Here is a 17,746-nt window from a genome sequence, read left to right on the forward strand (position 1 = left end):
GCCTATGTAGGAGCCTACTCGTAATACTGTTTCAGAATTGACTCTCAGCTATCCAGTTGGGTTGAGAATGGCTCTTCTTTTTTGATCAGTATTGGTTTAGTACATTGTTCATGGAAGAAGGTCCATTGTCTCCTCTTAATTTCGAACAAGGATTGGTCCCATCCTGAGTCCTTGTTTGAGCACAGCTTGTTCTACATTCTCCCCATAATTCTGGAGACAAGTGGAATTTAACTTGCCCACATGGTTGGAGAGTGGGGATCAGTGTTCATAATTCCAAACCAGATGTGTTCTGTTTCATCAGGTTCAGTATGGCATACAGGATTCCATCATTCCAAGTTTGGAGTGTTACTTTTGGACTTCTTCAGGTTGAGGAGAGGGTTTCTTCACTTCTGTGTTGCTTATCTTGTTTGGGATGCATCACTCTATAGCTACAGTCTAGGATCCACTCATAAGTATATGTATTGTGGTCCAAATGCCCTAGCAACCAATTTGAGATTTGACAATAGCCCTATAATTCCAACCCTGAGCAGTGGAACCTCATCTACCTTGTTGGGGCTTGGCCAATAGTAATGATGGATTATGTCAAATTCCACCCACAGTGTATCATTTAGGTTCTGAGTGAAGAGCATACCTTTTCTGGATAGAGTGCAATTCCTCCACTAGGGTGCTAATCTTCTATTGGCACGTCCACGATCTATGCAAATGCATTCTGTATGGATAATGCTCTCACCAGCCCCTCCATCTTCTGAATGTGGGATTCTAGCTGTAGTATGAGAGGAGTTAAGTACAATTTGGAGGTTAACATTTTCTTAAATGTCAGTCTCAAAAAAGTATTAATATTACCTGAATGAGGTTCTTATTTACAGTACCAAGATAGAGAGAGCATTGACCTAGGTGGAGAGTGTCACAAGACATATTTTGCCAAGGGCAATCAAATGGGGAATAAAAGACTAGAGCAAGTGAGAAAAAATCAGACCAGTGCTTAGATGGGCAAAAGAAGGAAAACCTAGTAGTTGAGTAATAGCTGTAGTGTGAGAGGAGGTAAGTATTATTGGAAATACTTTTTCAATTTAAGAAAATGTTAGATTTCTTGGTCTCTTTTTTTGTTTTGTTTTCTTTTATAAACATTGCCAAGATGCAAGGAGTGGGTTTTATTTGGGAATTTGAGGCTGACAACTTGTATATAGAATTTGTAGTTTTGAGGAAAAACTGAAGACTGTTTTAAATATAGGATGGCCATGGATAAAGAGAAAGCTAAGCTGTGGGAAATTGTAGCAGGATTTAAAGAGGAAATTAAGCTTTTGCATGAGAAGAATACAATGGATATGTGCAGATGATTAACATGAAGAGGGAAGGATTACAAAAGGGATAGATAGGAATAGAAATGAAAAATATGAAGGGGTTATTGTTACAGGTGATTCTGTAGTACAGCACATGGATAGGATAGTCTGTGGAGTAAATAAGGAGAAAAGAATTAGGTTATAATATCCAAGGGTAGAAGTAATAGATATAACTGACAGAGCAACTAATATGGTAAAGAGTACTAGCAGTGAAGCAGTCATTGTAATGCACATAGGGGCTGATATTGTAGAGAAGGGTAGGAGCTAATTGTTAAGTATAAGGTATTAATAAAAATTAAAGAAAAGGGCCATAATTTAATTCTGTTGGGGATACTGCAAAGACTTAACTGTGTGGATAAAATTATAAGTAGGTTATTAGGGATGAATGCTAGGTTTAGGTTAATATATAAAGAAGACCAAGTTGGTTTGTTGGACTTGTATAATCAATTCAGTGGAAAATAGATAGCTTTTGGAATAGATCGTTTACATTTAAATAGGGTAGTGGCTGGCTTGTTTTCAAGGGTAACTCAGCTGTAAGAGCAACTTTAAACTAGAATTATAGTGGATAAACTAAATGCAGAAAAAATAACATGTAGAGAAAACTTTAAACTAAGATTAGACAGTGGAGAGGCTCAGAATAATGAAAAAAGCAAGATATCGAGAGAAATAGAGTGGGAACTAAGTAATAAACAAATTTTAATGGTAGGCTGAATTCTTATTATAATAATGCTAGAACTATTAGAAAAAAAAAGAATAACTTTAGAACACTTGTTAGAACAGAAGATTTTGATATAAGGGGAATAACTGAAATGTGATTAAAGATAGACAATTTTTATGACATAAATTTCTTTGAAATACAAGGTTATAGATTGTTAAATAGGGATAGGGTACTAACAATTGGAGAGGAGTGGCTTTATATCTAAAATGTGAGGTACAACATGTTCAGTTGAGGATAGCTATGCTGATAAAAAAATGAGTTTGAATATATTTGAGTTTCTGTTAGTGGTTATAAGGGGAAAGCCTTTAGTTAGAATTTGTAACAGACCACCAGGTCAAACTGATGAAGTTAATGAGAAACTCTACAATGAGGTAAAGAATTCAGATGTTAATGAGATTGTAATTATGGGAGGTTTTCCTGTTAGAATCAAATCATAAGGGAAACTGGTCTTTAGAAATTGTTCAGGGTGGTTTTCTTCAACAATTGGTTAGAGAACCTACTAGGAACAATGCTATTTTAGATTATTGTTCACTTCTAATAAAATAATGATCATTGTTGAAATAGATTTGATGTCCTGCTGCATATGGTGATAAAGAATAATAAAATTTTGGTTCCAAATTTCAAAATGTAAATGTTGAAGAGATGAGACCAGAATCATATGCTGTGAGTTGTGCAACTGAATTAGTTGGAGAAACTGATCAAGTGTGGAAAAATCTTAAAAATAAGTGAACACACATTCCATGCATTTTTTTTTCCACAAGAAATCTAGTACTTTTTTGCCTGATGCTTCATTACTGTATCCTTGAGCCTAAATATTTTGGATTCTATGGATTTGGTCTGCTCTTTTTCTTCAAAGGGGTCTGGTTTCGTCATGGGCTAAATGGTTGGCACACTGGTGACATGGGCCTTATTTATTGAGACCAATAATGATGAGTGGTGGGTAGTGTTTTTTGATGCTCTGGATTCCAAATGACTAACCTCACAGAAGCATCCTCCAGAGCCCTCATATCAGATATTATCCAATAATATGTCTTTATTCACAGGCTCTGATGACATAAGAGTAAGGCCAGTCCCAGATGTGGTAGGTAATGCTAAAAACTCCAATACACTGAAAGATCAAACAGAAAAAGACTTGCCATTAGTTCCTTTTCTGCAGTGATCAGAGTAGGCTTATGCAACTCTGAAAATACTAGTAACTCCAACTGACATGTAAAAAACAATTATGATGGCCAGAATGGTTAAGAGCTTGACATTAAACATAGAATGCTGGAATTAAAAATTTAGGGTAAAAAAAACTCCAATTGATGAGAGACTTGGTCAAACCCATTGATTAAAGCTGTAATGTCTTTGTCACAAAAATACTTCATCCTTGAAAATCCATCATGTCAAGTGTGAAATCAAAAATTTAACCTATGGTAAAGATTGCACATGCTTAGGTTTAACCTGCTTTTACAACATGATCCTTACTACTTGTGGACCTCAACTGATGGAGGCATGCTCAAGACTAGAGCATGATCTAAACCTCAACTGTGTTCCCCAAGGTCATTACAGATGTGATAGTGGTTCACAGGTAACTTGTAATCTCATCACATTTTTCCACTACCTTCTGGCTGTTGAGCCAACAGAGCCTGCATATGTAAATTGAACACCTCTTGTATGTTGACCTCATTGTTTTGACTGTGAAAATTCCTTAGCATCTATGTCTTTTTTCCTGTGTCTTTCTTCAGCTACAAATTCATTACAAGGGAATAGTTACACCTTGCATGAAGATGTTATTTCATGCCTCAGGCATTATATATACATTCTGTATTTTTCTGTATTCTAACTGGCTGTATACTGAGAAATTTTAAAACTGTGTTCTATAGAAATATTTCCATCTACCTAATCTGAAAATATTTCACACAGCAAAAGAAGCATTGGTACATCAAGTATATATTTGTTATATTTAGTGATACTGTTTGGGTAGTTTATTTTCTACAAGTAATTTTACCTTGTTCATTCACATTTTAGTTTGACCGAAATGTTATGAACTAAACTTGCAAGACACAGATCCAACTTTATTTTCCTGCAAGTGTAGCATAAGTCTGTATGTTACTTTCATCTCTTTCTATAAAATCCATTACCTGTAGAATGCTTAAAAGTAAATAGTGAAACATTCTTGTACGTGCATTAATAACATAACATTAAAGGAAACAAGGGACATTTTGATCCATCTAGGCTGTCCTACCCAATAAATTAAACATTAAAAAACTCAAAGCCAGCCCTTTTCATTCAAATATTTATTAAGCCTTCCCTTAAACTGCATTTACCTCATCTGAAGGCAACATCACAAATGTCATCCATCCTGTTAGTAAAATAAAGCTGTCTTAGCTGAAGATGACTTCTACCTTGTCAACATTTATTTCTGTATCCCCTAGTCTTACAATTCCCACCAATGAATACAGAAAAAAGGATCAATACTGTCAATTCCCATAACAAACTGTTTCTTCAAGTAATGTGTGACAGGCCAGTAACCATGCACAGTTAACTCCAATCCTCAAAGTCTTAACATCAGGTTGCTCTCTGATTATGTTATAAATTATTGATTCATTTTATATTGATAAAACTAATGAAATACTTCGTGTAAGAATTCAGTTATGTATGGAAAACCTCACATAAATTTAACTTCAAACATACTGACATGTACATAGGTTTCCATTTCCACACATTGCCATAGACACTAATAGCTTTCAACAGATTACCTCAAGTGTGTGAGTTATTAAAGCTGAAAATGTCATTAACAGAGAGAGTACCCAACTGATGAAACAATGAATTCCAACCTTTATAAGTAGAAACTGTTACCAGGTTCATTTTTTAGTTTTGCTTTAAGTAGGAATTTTCCATGAATAAAAATTAATATTAAACAGTAACCTACATGGGACATTTTCTTGGATTTCTTGCTTACAGTCTTATAATGTGTTGGCATAAGTAAGAGGTGAAGCTTAACTAAATTTTGCCTGCTTTTGGGAATAATTCCTGGCTAAATTTAGATGAATTCGGCCAAAACTCCTTATGCCAGAATTAATGTTTGGTGTTTCACTTCCTTGTATTTCATTGCACCTTCAATTCAACTATGGCACAATATAAAAGTCAACAGTAAATATGCATGATGTTTGGAATGAGCATGCAACACTGGAAAACTTTACCACTTTACACAAGTTGATTCACTTCTATTAGCATTACAGCAAAGCAAACATAGGTAAACTCTATGAAACAACACCTGCTATTTCAAAACAATCACTCAATCCTTTCTCTGCAATTATAGAGAACATAATTCTCTTATTGCATGTGGAGGAGTTACACACACAGTTAAGTGCACATTAGTCTTTTTGCTGGAGAATCCTTTAACTTATATTGTAGAACTGCTATTACTCTGATAAGGGAATTCAGTTTGCACTTGGGCACTTGATAGAGCTAATTCACCACCATCGCTTCCTCATTCTCCCCTGTGACATTGTCCAGAGGGAAAGTTGACTCTCTGGTTGGCATATATTTAGAGCTTCTTTAGAGAATACTCCATACAGTCTTGGACACTCTAACCTGTCTGCCACCTTGACAATCCACCATCTTCTCAGTTCCACTGATGGGGGGAGAGAGAGTTTATCTTAAACCTTCTGGATGCTCCCACCAGGCTTGTATTTGCAGTGTGATGGTTGGTGGGGACCTTTGAAGCAATGGCAAAATTCTGAGGTTTAGGAGAGGACTCCTTCCAATTTTACCCACAATAGTTGCAGGTCCTCTTCCTTGGCATTCATTATCTCCCAGGTCTTACTCCTGTTTTCCTGTAGAAAATGACTCAAGGCTACTCACTGTAATGTTAACAAGTGTCTGTCTATTCACCCTCTCAGTGATACCACAACAACTGTGCAATTAACAAAATTTTATCTTCCATTCTTCTCTGTGGTATTTTCTGGCTTGTTGTCAGTTAGGGCTAGCTAACTGAAGGCTCTAGGATACTGAGCAACAGAGCATGGTTCTCTCTGAACTCAAACCAAATTTGTTGTGCAAAAAGAGAGAGATAGGAAACAAATGCACAAATCCATATAATCTTTATTTAACACAATATGATGCAAAAACATTGGGCCAGTGTTTCTAGTGAGTGTGTAGAAGCTGTGAGAGATCTGTGATAAATCTTTAAGATTTTCTCTTATGCATGCATTCATATGTAATTTCACTTATAAGTTAAACTAAAAATATAATGAGCTAAATTCCAATCAAGGAACAACCCTGACAATTTAAATAAAAATAAAGGAAAATCCAAGTTAAACTTGGATTACACTTAAAATATAATTGATGTTTAAACTTATTAGTTTAAACAAACCTTACCCTTCTTGGAAGTCAAGGTTTATGGTAAATCCACTTAGCTTGGTTAAATCAGCTCATGCATGGTAAACACCAATGTCAAAACAAATGTTAAAATCAAAATACACTCTGCAAAAACTGTGTACCTGGAGTCTGTATTCTAAAATGAAAAGGAAAACTTGCCCAAATCTGAAGCACCAAGGGCATATATGACTTTATCTTTGAAAATAAATACTACATACAAAGCCAAATTTGCACCTGGCTCCACATTCAAAATGGGGTTTATATATATATTTCTAACATATCATGTGCAATAGACATGACAATCCCTTACTATTATTTATCTGATGCACTGACAAGAAAAAAATTATCTAACTACTTTGCAAGATATCTTTCTTATAAGAGAATGTGGATAACAGCCAGTTAGGTATACACATACCTTTCACTCAAGTAAAAAGAAAGTTGAGTAACTTACTTGAGCTTTTCTCTTTATCCAAAGAGAGAACAATGAAAAATATAGTAATTTAATAACATTTTACATATTAACAAAGGAAGAGGTAATGCATAGTATGGTCCTGAACTATACAAACAAAACCCGAGATTTTTAGGTATCAATATTGAGGAATGACTAACCACATGAACATTTGAACAAATGCCCTAATAAAATATTTGTTTTAATGAAAACTATTAAAGGCTTCAGTATTAAAAGGCCAAAAAACCACAGTCAGAGAAAGTTAGTGAAAATGAAGTTGAAATAGCAAATTTAAGTGTGTTGTACAATTAATAAAAAACATTTTTAAGACAGAAGTCAGAGTGATACACTGTGTCTTGCCATCATCATTTAACTCCATCTTGTTCGGACTACAACATGAGATTTGTTTGCTCTCACAATAGAGCAGTCAAATCATGCTTGAGAATTGCTAGCCAGAACCACCGGCACACCATTGAACATAACAGAGTCTGTATTGGTCAGCCACCTTCCAGTGCAGATGTTCAGTTCTATAATCTTTGTATTGAAAGTAGAATTTCATGATGTCGATTGTATTGTAAAACTGAAAGTCTCAAAATCACACACCAGCCATTTAGAGTGATGATTATAATAAATGGGATGAATCATTTGTCTTCAAGACTATCAATCCAATCATAGATAGAAGAACATGTCTAATAAAATCTGCATGAAAGAATGATGTTGCAAATATTCGTTGTTAGTGTAACCTATAACAACACTACTATGAAGAAAGAACCTGGCAGTTATTTCAAGATAAATACACCTGATCATGACATTGTATTCTAGGGTTGTATGGCTCATATAGGAGATATCTTGAAGCTGAAAACATGATTCAGAATTGAGACAGACTACAGAAACAATGCAAAATCTGTTCAAGACTCTCATATTTTAAACATATTTGACACTGAAATTCAGAAGAAAAAGTATAGATTCCATGTCTCTGAAGCTTCAGTTTGTTTAAACACAACTTGCCTTTCAGCTAATATAATAAAAACTTGGAACAAGTCCCTAAACAGAGAAATAGAGGCACAAACCTTGGACAACAATGGCTTCTGGATGACTTTTTGGAACCTTTGATAAATGAATGAGTGAGGCTTGTTCTATACATCCATAGTTTGAATTACTTGGCATGTACATATTCCATTCACTAAATCAGAAGAGACTCGTATCTTAAACACTGGATCTTGCATAAATGGGAAATAGCCTCTTTGCAAGAAAGGTATGTTCACAAGAGAGGCACTGTCTGATTTTGCTTTGTACAAAAGCAAGAAAGGAGTATTCATTGTCAAGAAAATTATCCATTTTGATGTGTAAATAAAGAATATTTTTTGTGTTCATTGACCAAGATACCAAGATACAAGATGAAGAGTGACTGAGTAATCCTTCTCTGCAAATGGGGTTATTATTTTTAAAAAGTGCAAGTTTACTTGAAAAATAACTGGCATATTAATGTATACATCACAAAATCTAAACATTTTTGCCCAATGCAACTTGGTTTGGAGCCAATCCTATGGACAGTCATGTTCCATTTGTCAATTTCAAGGTAGATATGAATCACTTTTGGGTAGTCATAACCTTCTAATGAGATTATCATATTCACAGAAGTGAAAGATGAGGAGGACCCTGATCAGACTGAGGATACTGTTTGAAATTGGAACAACAGTGAGAAGAGGGTTGATAAAAGTGTACCATGGTCTCTGTGGCCTCTGACACCTTAAGTCATGTCAAGAAATTTATTTTTGTTTGTGGTTATTGGAGATTAACAAATTGGGCAAAGTTTAAGAAGTTTTAATCAGTTTAATATTTAGTATAAATATAAAATCACAAATTACTACATTAACCTGTTTATATTAAAAGCATGAAGTAAAAAACTATTATCTTACTACTACATACATAAGTCAAATGCTTTGTTAATTTTATAAAAGTATTAATCACTCTCACCATTTACCATTATTCACATTACTAACTGTAGTGAAACTATTGATTTTGGATAAGCAGTAGGCCATAAATAACTATACATTTTTGAAATGCTTAAAATATTGCAGTTTTTTAGGAGTCACAAGAGTGCTAATGTGTAAAGTACTGCAATGGATAATATTTCTATTATTATTACCATTTTTTTTAAATTACTAGTAATTTTATGTCATTAGTTAAGATAAGTACTCCATTTAGTATTACTAGCTGACAAACCCTTTCAACATAGGGCTCCCATAGGTGTGACATAGGGTAATCACATCTGACTCCCCCTCCACTACCAGGTACATGCCAGGTTTGGTGGCAGTTGGTCCAGTGATTTATCAATTATAAGCAGATGCACACATACAGACTTTTGTCACATTATGGTTTAAAGTTTTAAGTGTAGTAAGTTATCTCAATCTGTTTTTCAGTGAGATTGGATGTTTTTATAGAACAGTGCTTTATGTAATAAAAGACTTGGTGTAACCCTATTTAAAGATTAGTTTATTGTTTACTCATAATTTTAAATGTTAATTCCAACTGTGATATGGTTTTAAAAATGTGTTGGATAATGCAGTCAACAAACTACAGACAGTATATCACCTGTCATATCTCACTTTGTCTCCACTGATTAATGAAATTATTATGGAAAAATTTCATATTTTACAAAATCACCCCATTATGAAAAACGTTTTCATACATTGATCCTTAGGTACTTATAATCATAATTCACACCTTCATTATTGGCATGCATGGACTAATTTACAGGTTTGTGCATGACACCAACAAAAATTTCAGTAATTTTGGAGTTTCCCTTGTGGCCAGTGCTGTTGTGTGGCTCAGTTCACATTGGTAATTGGACTTTGAAAATTAGACCAAAAGACAAATTTTTCATTAAGTCATCTTTTCACTTGTGTATCAGAGTTGGTTATTTACTATGTAGTCTGTAACCTTTGTTCTTTATTGTAGAATAAGGGAACATGGGTAAATGTTCCAAATAATTTTATTCTATCATTGTTTTTATTCATGAAGATGAGGAAAGGTTTTCCATACTGATAAATTTGCATTAAAATGGAGAAGGATTTTTTTGTCAATTTCTGTTTGTGTTAAGTTTCAGAAATTGATTAAGTTTCTTTTTTTTCATATTTTATTCACTATCTAGATGTGCTGACATGGTTAATAAATTGCTGATTCTTTATTTGAATAAAATGTTAACTTTCAGTTTGGTTCTTATGATAACTGTATAAACTATTTCTTTTATAATAATGCATATTTAAATGTTAAATACAAGCTATGAAACTAATTCAAATGCCAATTTTGTGACACCAAAATGATCTTTTTAGTAAGCTGCCTTTTTTAAATTTAAGTACCCTTCACATAGTGTTTTACTTGTACCATATATTGAATATTGCCAACTAACATTTCTGGTTGATTGTTTATTATAGGTATAAAACACCAACACGTACGCCTAATCTTTCAAGTATAGTCATGACACAATCAAAAGTAGGACTTGTTGGGTGTGGTACTCTAGGTGGCAAGATGGCAGGTATATCATCTTTTTTCTTGTATACAATTAATATGTATTGAAATGTTTAGTAGACATTCAACTGGAAGTAGTTGTTTATATGGGACAATAGCATTGTATACACACACCAAACATATGTATAGGGTGCAGTTGTATACATTTACAGTGTAATGGAAATATGTTAAAGTTTTTATATGACAGCAAGGCAGACTAAAACTGTAATTTGTTAATATAACAGGCTATAATTTGAGACAGAATTTATTTTTAGTTCTTGATTCAGTAATCAAATTTACTATTTTAAATAAACAACAACATATTTCACATTAATGTACATCTAACAGTTGTATATCCAAAATGTTAAATTATTTTAGCTTTAGATAAGTGTTTGACATTGTAATTTTTTTGTATCTAAAAAAATTGAAAAATGGTACAGCATCAAAAACAGTCTGCAGATTGTAGAATTTTTTATGAATTCTTTGACTTTTCATTATTAAAAATGTCATTGTTATGTACATAGTAAGTTAGATATTTTGATCTAATTAAACATTCATTGTTGACATTGTAGGTGACTTTGCTTACCATGGTCATGAGGTGTGGGTGTATGACCAAAATTCTTCAGCTTTGGATAACTTGGTAGAACGGCTAAAGTATGACAGGGAAGAGTTAAGAAAAGATAACTTGTTAATGCAAACAGAGTTTGTAGTATGTAAAGTTTTGTACACTTTTATATTTTTCGTTTTATACACAGAGTGCATGTAGATTTAAGTAACTAGTCACATACTACATACACTTATCCAGTATAGGATTTCTGTAACATTTCCATAAGAAAGTAACTTGTACTTCCATTTACAGTTTATTTCTTTAATTAATACATCTTACATCTGTCTCAGCAATTATTCATCTTACATCGTTATAGAAAGTACGTTAAATCACACGGTAAAAAGAGATATGTTGAAAATTAAAACTGGTAACAACAGAATCATTTTATCTGAGAAAGAAAATATTTTATTCTGAAATGTTTTGAGCTGTTTGTTGGAACTTGTTTTGTTTTGTGTAGCTTTTAGCTTGTCACTGTGTTAGTTAGTTTTGAATGATTTATAAACTAGTATTTTACTTTTGGTAGCTTTTTTTTTTACTTTAAGAAATTAGTTCAAAAATGAGATTTTACTTTTAAGGTAATATGGACTTATAATTTATAATTATTTATTAGGGAAATGTGTATTATATGAACAGACTAGAAAAGACTGTCAGAAAGTCAGGCTTCATATTTGAAAGTGTAACTGAAGATTTGGAGATCAAGCAAGACATAATTGAACGTAAGTAATAAAGTTAAATACATAAAATATGATTTGCATCTTTGTTGTACTTCATTGGTACTAGATTGTGAAAGGAAAAGAATAAACGTAAATTGGAATGAGCAAGGTTCCAACAACCCTTTTCACATTTTTTACCAATTTTACAGATGTTTAAACAAATGAATTTAATTCAACAGGATGTACCATCTCATAATGCAAATCATTTTATGAATTTATGGTTCTGGCAAGTAAATAGTTTTCTAAAAAAATTGGGATACAAGATTTAAATGCTTTATGACTATTTCTATCAATTCTTCTCCATCACTCTGTAGGCTAATTATCCAATCCTCTAACAATTTTATATACCTGAATCAAACCATCTCTATTCTTCAGTGTTCCATAGAAAATAAGTCCAAGCATTTAAACTTCATTTTATAGCTCAGAATTACAAAACTAGGTATCACATTATTCATCTCAACTATTTTTCTACCATGTTATTCTTTTAGTAATGAGACTAAAATTACCAGTATTTCCAATGAGGCTTCACAAGAGGCTTATGAAAAGCTAGATAATCATTTTGCTTGTAAATTGAAAATTCTAGAAACAAATTTACTAGTTTTCTCATCTTTTTCACTACAACCAAATTTAATTGAAAGTTTTAGACTATATTAAGCAAATTTTTCCACAATGCCAGTGCTCCTTCCACATGGAAGGAGGTCTTTTCAAAATTTCCCAGACCAAGAATGACCTAGTGGTTAGAATGCATACTATGAATCTGAAGGTCCATAGCTCACATCTCTGCTGCAAAACTGTTCTCCACACTTTGGGTTCTGATTAGAATAGCCCAAGAGTGTGTGGTGGTTGCTATAAATTAGTTACCTTCCCTCTAGTCTATCAATACAGAACTATGAATGGCTAGCAGAGATAATTCTAGTGCAGCTCTATGAGAATATCCAAAAGAAACAATCAAATAACAATCCATAACCCATATACCTTACTTTATGTGTCTCAATATTTTCTACAATATGGCCCATTCATGAAAACTGTTAGGGATCTTTCATATAAGAAGACATATTCTCAACAGACTGAGATCTTGGGATTAATTCTATCAGCATATTTAGAAACATTACTGAATATTCAAGAAACTAGTCAAATCATTGACATAAATAATGAACCACAAAAGTCTCAAAACAACTGTAAGATCTTGATCTATAAAATAAGAAATTGTTAATAATCTTTTTATGTGGCACCTTATCAAAGTAGTGATGGGAGTCATCATTTATAATTAATAGATTATAATCAAAACCCACTACAAGTTGGGTAGGCAAAGAAATATTTCAAATGGTTATACCTGATTTCTTAGTGCTTTTCAGAATGATCTCTGATAATAGATAATTCAATAACTAGCAGTGACCCGCAAAACATTAACTATCAAATTAGTATCTTTATTGCAACAGTATTTCTTTAAATACAAGATTTGTAGAATAATAGAAATGAAAAGTAATCATAGACACAAAAATGTGCAAGTCCACTTGTATTTAGATCATATTTTATAAAACCTTAAATAATGTTAGCCCTAAATTCGATAAAGAGTTAAATTAACACTGTACCGTGCATGTTTTTTAAATTAGCTTAGTTAGGACAAAATATACTATAGTTAATACTATTTATAACTAAACTTATAATGTTACTCTGGGATCTAACATTGGACCTTCAAGCTTTTAATTTTATTGTACTAAATGGTTAATAAAGAATATTTACATCCACCTTTTTTTTTGTTATTCCTTCATTCATAGAGAAGTTGTAGTGACTTGTTTGTTGAGCTTTCTGGTGCAGGCAGGCACTTGCACTGTTTTTCTGGGTAAAATTATTTGTTTATAAGGCATACTGACGGCAGATTTATAGTATGACAAGATTTTGGTGTCTGCGATTAGAATTCTTTTGTATCATTCTAGAAATCTTGTATTTCAAGAAGTACTGTTGCAATAAAAACAATAATCTGAGTGCAATTGTCTTGTGGGTCTCTTACAATCTATTACAATAATACTCACTTTTGGTCCGTCATGATAATCCATGTGCACCTTATTATCTAAATACACATGTATGCACATGCCATTTCTATAACAGGCACATGAACAAGTGTATTATTATATAGATGATAAAAGAAAAAGATTGAAACCAAACAAGTCCATATTTGTCCACTTTGTTTTTTCATTAAGTAGGGATTAATAATCTTGTAATTATCAGAAATCATTCCAAAAGCATTTGAAAGATAATGGATAAAGCTCTGATCTGCATCATTAATTGTCATCTTCAAAGTTTTATTATAAATCTTGTCAGGCATAGTCTTAAGAAGCTTTTAAAGCTTTTCAGAAACAGCTAATTCTTCACTGCTAACAGAATTAGTTTGTCACCCATATATGTTTTTTCTCTTAAACTCTCCCACTTTTGTTTTTTATTGCATGTAAGTCAAGACTTGTCTATTTATATAGTTCTTTGCCTGGATCACAGTAGATTTATGTTTGGGAAAGCATAAAAGGGTGAGAGTAATGGGTATCACTAATCAATGAAAAACTGTTGTGCTGTGTCAAACTTTCCTATGTTACTATTGATCAAACACAATACAGGAGTCATATTGTTACTGCAGGTCATTGATTTCCATTTGGCAGAAGTATATTTAGTACATCCAGGGCATAATGTTTTTCATTGCCTATTGGCTGGGGAAAGCAAAATTTATCGTGGTAAGCAAAAAAAAAATTGATATTGGCTATGTCATTGAGTATAAAAAATGCCATATGAAACTGCTGGCTGTGTCTACTCAGCTTAAAGCACAGCAGTATATGATTTCTGTAAGAATTGCATATAAAAGTGCTTGCTTATGAATTAACACAACACACATAAGTGCAGATTTGCTCTTCACAGTTGAACCAAATGTTGTTATTGTGTTTTTATTGTTAGCATGTACAGGTTTCGTTGTTATCCATAAATGCCATGAGTTAGGTAGTGCATATATTAAATCGTATATCAGATCTTATACTAAGTATCATACTGTGGTTGGATATGTATCTATTTTTGTGTTAGACATTTTGTAGATTATAGATTGTTACAACATGTAATCATTTATTAAGACAAAGATAACCTCTTTGTTTTTATTCTTCTACTAAACCAATGTTTGTTTAATTATTATAACTCGTGGAAAGTTTGATTTTTTTTTTATATTGATAATGGACAGCACAAGTTAAGCCAAGCTTAGAAAGATCAATTAGAAAAAAAAAATAGCTGTTTTAAATGGTGACACATTAGCTTGCTGTCAGTGAGCAATATGTTCATATTATCTGATAAGTATTCAGCAATCTAACATGAGCTGATACTGATTAGTTTCAGGTTTTTATAATGCCATTATTGGCATTCCACATATTTCCAATCAAATCTAAAAACTGTAGAGACAAATGTTAAGAATATCAATATTTTTTGATACTCAAATTCCAATGTCAAAATGTCATTAATAAAATTATTCATGACAGAAATATTAAATTAAGTTCAGTAGGTGTTACTTGACTTAATAATCAGATTAAAATATAATGCTTAAGACTATTTGTGGTGTAAGTGTTGAAATGACTGATCAATTATAGTCCATTATATGGTGAAATAACTTGAGTAAAGAACATGGATATGAAGTGAATTTCAGATCATTAAACAATTTATTTTCACTTGTAGTTAATATTAAAGAGGAGTTAGTGCATTATATTAAAATGGGATTTTAGCTTCACCATGTTGTTACAGTCCGTATCATACTGTGTCTGATAGCAATAGCCCTGCAACATAGCTTCCATTACAAAATGATCCATTGTAAGGCTGTTCTGTCTAAAGCGTACCACTCCTCCTCGTACATTTTGCATAATCAACCTAGTGTGTGAAGACGATAAGTTTCCAGTGCCTGATTTAGTTGTCTGATCACAGAGAAATTTATAGTTGCTGCATTGACAAATGGACTGATGTCTCTTGATATGAAATAAATAGCATGAATACCTGTTTCATTCTCTTGATGCTTGAGGTATGCATCATTTGAATGGGAAGTATTACTGGAAGTGTCATCTTGGTGAAACCATTCTCCATTGGCCTTATTTACAGACCAAAATCCATATTGATTATGTTTCACACTATTATTTCAGGCACATGGATGGCTTTTGTCACTGATCTTTGTGTTTGTGGATTGATTCTCACTTGTTGTCAAGGGGACAGAGACTCGGATGTCTAAAGATTCTGCTGCTTAGTCTTTTGTATTACATTCATTGCAATTGTAATGATCTTGAGTGTACCTGTCAAATGTGTTTAAGAAAGTTGATCAACATGTCAGTATGTCTTTTTATGTGTATTTAGCATATTTTGAGTGTGTTAAAATTTCATTCCACTTTTTGAACAATATTTTCTGTAAAGCTGTAGAAATAAAAAATATACTACCCGCAATTGTCTTATAAGCCCACTGTTACAAAAGTAATGATTGTGTGACTTCTATAAATAATAATATTGTAACTATACGTTGTGAAATTTAGACCTTTACATCACATATAAGAAAAACCTATGTCAGAATTATAAAATACATATATATCTTCTTTTCCGCCAATTGTCAAAATAAAAGGCTTTTACTTATATTTTTTAATAGTATAAATATATACTATGTTGTTGTTGGACTTACGATTTTTCTACAGTAGGTGTCTGTAACTTGTTGGCAATGAATTCAATGATAAATGAACAGCATGCACTTCATTTGTTTTCAAAATAATATATATATATATATATATATATATATATATTCGGAACAAGTTAAATGTATGTACAACAAAGTCTTTGCTATAGGCATATCATAAACATTATATATGTAGTTCTCTTCTTGTCAAAATTTCACTTAGGCTTATTCAGTTACTTTAGAATTGCAGTTGACAAGCCAAACTATCTTCTCTATTACTATCTCACTAGTATTCTGTGTGTGATTCACTTATACTCATGGTGCAAGTTACCATGATCGTTTGGTCTTTTTTCTTCTAAATATTCTCTGCACTCAGACTGATTCAATTACTTTAGAATCACGCTTGGAGGAATAAATTATTCTTCTTATCTCCTTTTCTACTGTTAGTCTTACTCTACATATTAAATGTTAGGCCTATCACTTCCACGTTAGTTAACTTCAAGCCAAACTTCTCCTTGGCCTGTGTACTCTTTTTTGTTATTATCTGTCTGCTGTTTCCACCTGTCTCACACTATTTATATGTCTATAACTTAATCGTCTGCCCACCTTCTATATTCTCGATGTAAATATATTGCATGAGACGTTTAATAGTCTCAACATCAATGACTTATAAACACAACTTCCTACAATCGTCCTGCTTTTAACTCTTATTATAACAAAAAGTAAACAATAATAAGATATTCACTCACAAAAATAAATAATATCTAAACTAAACAGTCTTTTATATTATGACACCCTAAGTATTAACGGTTTTAGTCCTAAAACATGAAACTTTAAAATACTCAATATATTTTATCATACAAAGTAAACTAATCATAGTGTGTCATGTGATTACTTAATTTCTTTCATACAAAGATGTGATCACTTCATGATGAATCTGTAAAACAATGAGTAATAGCATAGTTCAAAAGGATGTGATAGTGAGTGCTTTTGTAGCAGGAGTGTTATGATCAAACACCATTTCTTTGACTAACAGTTCAAAAGCATTTGTCAACAAAGCAATCAAAAGTGAATATATTTGCCACAAATTAAACCATCCACCAATTGCTTGTTTCTGACTGGGGAAAGAGAATGAGTGAACAAATTGTAAAATGCAACAAACATTAGACTGTGTTTTGTTCACCAAAATATTTGATCCAATTTCTGATCATACTCCTTGATGAATAGACTAATTCAAGTAAATATCTTCCTTCATCTTGTGGAGAGTATGCCACATTGAATCCAGGCTTTTGTTGAGAAAGGTAGTCAAACCTAATGCCAGACATGGGTCCTAATAAAGTTGAGAGTCAAGTGTCCTTTCCAAACATTAAGGGCAT

At 32.5% G+C, this 17,746-nt stretch overlaps 1 protein-coding gene across 1 annotated transcript in view; it reads left to right on the forward strand.

The window, feature by feature from the left end:
• LOC106459152 (L-carnitine dehydrogenase-like) overlaps positions 1-17,746 on the forward strand; it is a 63,778-nt gene that overhangs the window by 10,888 nt on the left and 35,144 nt on the right. Inside the window, exons 3-5 of the mRNA XM_013918746.2 lie at positions 10,309-10,409; positions 10,954-11,090; positions 11,599-11,704. Coding sequence (XP_013774200.1) covers positions 10,352-10,409; positions 10,954-11,090; positions 11,599-11,704 — 301 coding nt within the window. The 5' untranslated portion in view covers positions 10,309-10,351. The remainder of the gene's footprint in view (positions 1-10,308; positions 10,410-10,953; positions 11,091-11,598; positions 11,705-17,746) is intronic.

The sequence above is a fragment of the Limulus polyphemus genome, unplaced genomic scaffold (genome assembly GCF_000517525.1).
Source record: "Limulus polyphemus unplaced genomic scaffold, Limulus_polyphemus-2.1.2 Scaffold568, whole genome shotgun sequence".
In the NCBI taxonomy this organism is placed as follows: domain Eukaryota; kingdom Metazoa; phylum Arthropoda; class Merostomata; order Xiphosura; family Limulidae; genus Limulus; species Limulus polyphemus.